At 37.7% G+C, this 7,772-nt stretch overlaps 1 protein-coding gene across 1 annotated transcript; it reads left to right on the forward strand.

Annotated features, from left to right (window-relative positions):
- Positions 1-4,586: 4,586 nt before the first annotated feature.
- Positions 4,587-7,178, forward strand: LOC110912840 (style cell-cycle inhibitor 1-A). Its single transcript, XM_022157655.2, has 4 exons — positions 4,587-4,746; positions 4,831-4,884; positions 6,428-6,489; positions 6,644-7,178. Exons 1-4 carry the CDS (start codon positions 4,695-4,697, stop codon positions 6,899-6,901), a joined length of 426 nt encoding a protein of 141 aa, XP_022013347.1. The 5' UTR covers positions 4,587-4,694; the 3' UTR covers positions 6,902-7,178.
- Positions 7,179-7,772: the final 594 nt, after the last annotated feature.

The following is a 7,772-nucleotide window of genomic DNA, read 5'->3' on the forward strand; positions in this document are numbered from 1 at the left end:
GAACCAACATCCGACACATTTTTGAGCATGTTTCATATCCACAATGTTTAGGCATCATTTTAGGGCCTTAAAGTTGGCTTTATGGGCCTTAGAAGTGTCCGAAATGGCTTAAACATGCAACAGGGACCAAAACTGCCATTTCTGAAAGTATGTGCAGATCAGACATGCCCAGGTGGCCCGCCTGAGTTTTGTCTGATCCTGATGCGGGCCGCATGGCCCCTTCAGTAACAGAAACTTTGTTTTCTTGATAAGATTGGCCTTTCAAACATCCCAAAGGGCAATGCCCTTTCACAATCTGTAGAGTTAGGGTCACATTAAGCCACCACAACATCTTGACAAGTGTACGGCTTGGATTGTGGCACGATATTCAAGAAACGATCCTAACGGCTTTACTTTTTCTATAAATCCCCCCCCCTTTTGGTTAAAACCCACAAAAATCTGATCAAAAGCTCTAAGTTGGAACCTTTGTTTCATACCTGAGCCATTTTGATCTAGATTAGCATTCGGGGACCCTTCGTAAGTGTTCTTTCGTTCTTTTATTCGTTTTTCGAGTCCGAAAGTCACAGTTTTGTTTGACTTTCTGCGTTGACCAGCCTATGGTCAACACGAAGTTCATTGGAACTTCATAACGTGAGCGTGATCACGATGGTTATAGTCCGTAGTGACTATACCTACTGATTACCACGTTATCTAGGCTCAGTGACGAGTCGTAGTTTCGGCCAAAATGCGCATTCTTGCGTATTTTGTAACCAAACTACTCGTGAGCATCAAAGCCGTTTGTTTTGATGCCAAACCTGTTTTCTAAACTTAGGTAAGCATGTTCTAACATGCTTAGCTCGTCACTTTTAGTATAGTGCTTATATAGGGTCGTAAGGTAAGCGATCTAAACAATCGCTTATACTTTTGAACCCGACCCATTTGGTCGATCATTAGGATCCGACCAAACACATTAGGTGACCATAGCTATAACCTTCCGAGGTTATACCTTATGGCCACGATGTTAGGCGTTCCAAACGCGTTCTACGCGAACGACGCGTGAAGGTAGCATAAGCTACCTAAACGGGTCGTAATGGGTCGCAAGCACTTAGGTTAGGTTTCATTTTAGTATGTAGGCTTGGTTAAACCATATTACACGAGTCTCCATACTTGTTTGGTTTACGAACCCGCATACTATCCGATCCTTCCGATTTTGGTCCGGTATATTAATATAGCTACCTATTAGGTGCCGTTTGATATCCCGTGATCTCTAGCATTGTGTGATTATTACACAAGGAATTCAAAGCAATCTCAGGTGAGTACATTGAACCCCACATTTACTGTTTTCCAAACTGTTTTGGGGTGAAACACATGTGCCTACTTGTTACTTTCATGCTTTCCATGTTTTCACATCATATACCTGCTATGTTCGTTAATACATTATAGTACATGATTTCATTACATTTCATGCTATGTATGCCCATTGTGTGCGTACTTAGTACATTGTTTTACATTACATTTCATGCTATGTATGCCCATTGTGTGCGTACTTAGTACATTGTTTTACATTATATTTCATGCTATGTATGCCCATTGTGTGCGTACTTAGTACGTTGTTTCACATTACATTTCATACTATTTATGCCCATTGTGTGCATACTTAGTACAATTGTTTACATCACATGCCTTCATTTTGGTATGACATTTGGTTTGTTTAACATGGAACAATACATTCATTAACATTAGCTACGCCATTCGTTAGTAGGTAGTGGTACCATAGGAATTGACAACTCCCGTTCCTGAAATCCCGGGTTTGTTTGGATTGGAAGGAATGACCGAATTCGATATACATAACTTAGATAAACCTTTAATTTGTTTAAGGGTTTATCGCCATAGTCTCAAGGCTTGGATGTATGCATTTTCACAATACCGCATAAATGTTAATATCAGTAGAGCATGCATTGTTCCACAAAACATAACGTTGATTTAAACCATGTTTTACTTCAACACCATGTTTTGTGCATTTTACATATGGTTTAGTTGATACGTCTCACTTACCATACAAGATATATTTTGGGTACACATTACATGATCTATATTAAACATAAACATTTTGACATTGATATACACATTTGGTGGTTTACATTGAACATAGACATTTCGATATGGTTTACACAATAACACTTGACAATTGATTTATACATGAACAATTTACCTGGTGGTTGGTTTGGGTAAATGGTTGGAGTAACGTGGCGTATGTAATATGATACAAACATGGTGGATACGCCGCTGGTACTTCCTATATATAAATGCTTGTATAATATTACATATCGTAGCGTTATCTAAGTCATTTCAGTTTAGACACATTACATTTTACACAAATAACATACTCTTCACAAGACATTATTTTTACAAACAACTTATCTTATTCAACTCATTTTACTTGGTTACTCGTTTAACCTTACACTTATCTATACATATCATCTGATATTATCGTTTTTCAAATGGTTTACAAAGCAAGACAAATTACAAGGTTCATGACTGACTGTTATTAAACATTTCTTTAAACTCAAGTCATGAATCCCATTTTCATAAAACCTATGTATCTCACAGACATTTTTATGCTGACGTACCTACTTTCACATGTGTTTTCAGGAGCTGTTCCATAGGATGATGATCATGACACTAGGGCGGACCTGTGCCTTAGAGACTAAAAATGAAGATAGACTAGTTTAATTATGTCACGAACTCTTTGTTTTCCTGTTTAAGACAATGTATTACTCTTGTTAAATAAATAAAATGTAATTTTGGTTTCCATGGTTATGAAACAATTAATTCTGTCCACAACACTCCCCAGCGTTTCCGCCGCGGTTGCATGTTATACGCGGCCGGGTGTGACATGGTGGAGGCAAAGGTGGAATGCCCTGAGATGAATTGACCGCAGACATTGCAGTAGAGGTATTCTTTGATGATGAAGCCATGTACTTGGATGCAATGAACCAGAATGATCACAAACAGAAAAACTTCTTAGGAATGAAGCACCAATTGCCCCACGGTGGGCGCCAAACTGTTTTGGTCAAAAATCTGATGAGGATAATGCAACCAAACTCTTTGTTACGGGGTATGATGCTTGAAATGAGGAACAATGATAAGGATCACTTAGATGTAATTTGCACAATTGACACAAAGATTTATACGAGGAAAAAGCCCTTGATCAATGAATGATCTCCGGCATAAAAAACCTCGGGTGATGGAAACTACCGATCACCAAGTTCAAATTAACCAACAAATGTTTACAACTTCGGATAGTAACGAGCTAGGTACAAGGATCACTACTGTGTTACGTGCAAAAATGTGTGAAAATTGTTAAGTGTTTTGCTGAATGCTCAAGAGTGCAGTTGTACGAGTGTGTGTAGCTGAAATTAGCCAAGTGTTCTAAAAGCTAGCTCGTTACCCCTTTAAAAATAGAAGTTAACTAGCCTAACAAACTATCCGAAATTCGTGCCATGCTCCCACGTTCTCCACAACGTCCATTTCCAGTCAAACGTGTGCGAAATAGCTGTGGAATATTCCCTAGTAACGTTGCCAAGACCAGGTCCAACTTGTTACTCCTGCAAAACAATACGAAATTCAAAGAGAACAATCGTTAGTATAAGGATCCTTAGGGTGATCCATGATCCTGATCCTGAAACACTTCTGATGATCACTATCTGTCACAGAAGTAAGGATCACTAGTAGGATAACAACTATAAAAAATAGTATTCATTAAAATACATTGAAATACCCATTATGAACTTATGAAGCGATCTATATGTTTAGTAAAATTGAAAATTATGGTGTGATGAACTTATGAAAACCCGTAGGGCGACATTTTAAATATGTTTGTAACGACGTTTGACAAGTTTTTGATGATTATATAAATATTAGCTTGATGTTCTTTTGTTTTACATGACCCGACCTGAACCGACCTGATATGAACCGATTTTATTATATACAAGGGCCTAAGATCTATAAAAATATTCCGCACCCCCATGAAAAAATTTCTAGGTCCGCCACTGTTGTAGAGTAATTTTGATAATTACCCTACAAGATCAAAATTACTCTACAAAAACATTTTACAAAATCACTTTACAATATCATAGAGGTGTACAAAAAAACTGGTTTTAGAACCGAAACCGGAAAAAAAACCGAAACTAGTTTTTTTTTAACCGTTTCTTTAACCGCCGGTTTTTATACCGGTTACTATTCTTGACTTCAAAAACCGGTTATTAACCGAACCGGTTAAAACCGGTAAAAAACCGATTTTTTTGGGAAAAACCGGTTAAAAACCGGTCACAACCGGTTATACCGGTTATTGTTTTGGACCTCAAAAACCGGTTAGTAACCGGAACCGGTTATAAAAAAAAACCGGTTTTTATTTTGGGTGAAAAAACCGGTTTTTTTTAAACCGGTTTTTTAATAACCAATTTGTACACCTCTACAATATCATTTATAGAGTAATTTTAATAATTACCAATAATTATGAAAATGACACCGCGTTTTTTTCAGCAAAATATTTAGTTCATACGTTTTGATCGTTAAAATTATTTTCGTTTACTCTTAATACTCCGTCTCGTATTATGTGATTACCTTACCTTACCCTAGCTAAGCTACCTACCCATCAAGTGTGAGGAGGTTTACCTATCTTTCATCCGGTACTGGGTTGGTTTGGAGGGTGAATGGGCAAGTCGAAAAAGAGGAGATCTCCTGCTACTGCTGCCGCCTCCGAAGGTAATTTAATTTAGTTAGTTAGTTAGGGTTTGTTTGTATGTATGTTTTGAATCGTCCTAAAATCTCTCGTCTTTTGTATTGTAGATGAACCAAGGAGTAGTAGTAATAAGAAACACAAAGATTCTCGTAAATCATCCGGTACTCTACAACCCTCAATCTCTTCTTATTCTTGCAATTAATAAAGGACTCCTCCCTCATGATTGATTGACTGTGGAGATAAAACTCTGTTATTTACCAAATTAATATATGGTTTAGCATTCAAAAAAACCTCACCGGTCTTGAGATTAAAGATGGAAACAACCTTGAGTGGATAGATAGATAGATTGTAGCAAAAGCATGAAAAATAATATCCCTTTACATGACTACTATATGATTTTGTGTCCGTTCTCTATGTGTGAGTGTGGTATGTCTATTGCTTCTGTCAATCACGTATCGTAGCTGAGAAATGGTCAAGTCAAGGTTTAGACATGTAGATATTTAGATAAGGAACAAACTTGTTAAGGAGTCCATCCTTGATTAAGTGTCGGTTCGTAGATAAAAGTCCATTTGTGCTAAGAAGTCCATATGTGCTAACATGTCCATCCTTGCTAAGAGTTTGTAAGTTAGAGTGGATTGACTTGCACTATAAATAGGGTGTTGTTCATTTCATTTGTAGGACTTTAGTTGTGAGAGACAAAACTCTGCCAAATTGCTTTCGTGGTTGTAAACTGTCATCGTATCAATAGAAAGCATATTATTATTACATTCTTGTGTCTGATCCACTCACGTACACGGATTCCGCACGTGATACGTGATATTCGCAGTCATCGGAGTTACGGAATCGATCCGAAAACCTATGTTGTCAAAGACGCAAGGCGCAGGCGAGGCGCATTGGCCTTGCCCGGAGCCTAGGCGCAAAAAAAAACGTGGGCTTTTTTAAAAAAATCGCACATAGAGAAAAAAATTAAAAAAAATATGTTATGCTTTGAAAATAAATAAGATTCCACATATAAAAAAAAAACTATTATATATGTCATTTAAGATCATGTAGCTAATAGTTAGTAGCAAAAGTTTAGGACTTATATGTTGAAAGTTTTGGGTGTGTGAATGAAAGTCTCAAAAGGTGGTAAATACTTTGTCCCACATCGGTGTGGGAACAAAGTGAGTGGTTGTTTATAAGGTAAAGCCTTTACTACTCTATTGTAGCTTTATGACATGTTTTACCACAAGTCCTACCTGCGCGCAGTGGGGGTGCAAAAAAATGAGTTTCTGAACTGGAATTTGGTTGAGCTCGTGCGTGCCCGCACGTCCCGCGGATACGAATGCAACTCCAAAAACCCGGGCTGTTTTTGCGCGCCCTCGTTTCGTTTTAATGGCCATTTGTGCTGTTTTACCTGCGCCTTAGAACCGTTTTTCCAAAAAAATCCCATTTTTGCGCCTAGGCTACCACGAGGCGCGCTTTTGACAACTATGCCGAAAACGCACGTTCACTATGTCCATTACATTTACTTCTTGCATCGTTTAACTTGCTTTTTAAAAGCGTGTTTGAGGTGGACCTCTAAATAATTAGGTTATGTAGGATGAGGATGTGTTCCAATCCAAGGAATTATAAATGATTATTATTTACTTGATAAAAAGGATGACAGAAGAGATCCATAACCAATAGTTACTCGTGTTTGCTAACGAAATAATATTAATTCAGATGGGAAGCCAGAGGAAAAGCACCGGCACAAACATAAACGCCACAAGCGTGATCGTCCTGAGGTTAGTCCTCTTCAAATATGGTTACACTAAAAATATTATCATGAAGTTCCAAACGTTTCAAATGTCTTCTTTTTCATAAATATTTTTTGTTCAAAAGACCTGAACTTGAATCATCCCCTTTTATAAAAAAGATTTCAACCATCCGTTTGTTCAGATATCTAATTTCAAGGAGCTTTCGGATGCCGATTATTTCTTGAAGAACAATGAATTCGCTACTTGGCTAAAAGATGAGAGAGACACTTTCTTCTCTGATCTCTCTTCAGAGTCTGCGCGTAAACTCTTTTCAGAATTCGTGAAAGCTTGGAATAAGAAAAAGCTGGATTCCAGATACTATGATGGCATTGTGACCGCACCGCGATCATCCCATAATTGGAAAATTAAATCAGATGCGAAAGGAACTTGTATCAAATAGAGAGTGCAGGGGTAGTTGAGCGTCTGGATCTTGATAACGTTAGTGATGATGGTATCAAAAACGGGGTGGATGCATTCTGGTTTGGTGATCCTTTAATATGCAGAATTTTGGATTACTGTATCAGTGTGTTTTAAACATAACTTCATATGGGATGAGCTTGAAATTGTGGAACTGTCATTGGGTTAGTTTTTTTGTAATTGGTTCTTTATAGTTATCGGTCGGTCGGTCTAGAATGTTTAAATAGTACCAGATGGTTTGGTTTGCGTTTTTGTCGAAACAATGGGTTGTTTGGGTGGGTCATGTGCATTGCCATCTACCCAGCTATATGTTTTGGGTTCTGTAATGTGCACTAATTTTAACGTTATTTTACTAATTTCGTGAAAATAACGTTAAAAGATGGGGATTGTTGCATCATGTAGTGGTGTTGATAGCCAAAAGACAAGGGGGTACATGCACTAATCGGCGTTTGTCTCAATTGCTGAGTGTTATGTGCCTTATGTCTAAGGCTTGATGCAAAACTACAATCGAGCCGGGGGTCTCATTGGAACCAGCCTCTCTATTGGTGGGATATACTGAGTATGATGATAATGATGATGATGATTCAACATTTGTAACTGCACGCTAAACCGGATCAACTTCTCATGTATATAAATCGATTTTACATACGATTATTTCTATTGAAATCCTAAAGTCTATGGAATGGAAGAATGCATGCTGGGGTGTTTGGCATTGCTTACTGCTTCTCTTACCTTTTATTATTAGTAGCAAGTTCTTTTTGTTCCAGAAAAAAGTAATTTATGTACTAACAAACTGCAAACTAGGAGTCGCTCATAAAAATTAGTGTTCAAGCTCTTTTTTCCTACTGAGAGAT

Source organism: Helianthus annuus, chromosome 15 (genome assembly GCF_002127325.2).
Source record: "Helianthus annuus cultivar XRQ/B chromosome 15, HanXRQr2.0-SUNRISE, whole genome shotgun sequence".
Taxonomy (NCBI): domain Eukaryota; kingdom Viridiplantae; phylum Streptophyta; class Magnoliopsida; order Asterales; family Asteraceae; genus Helianthus; species Helianthus annuus.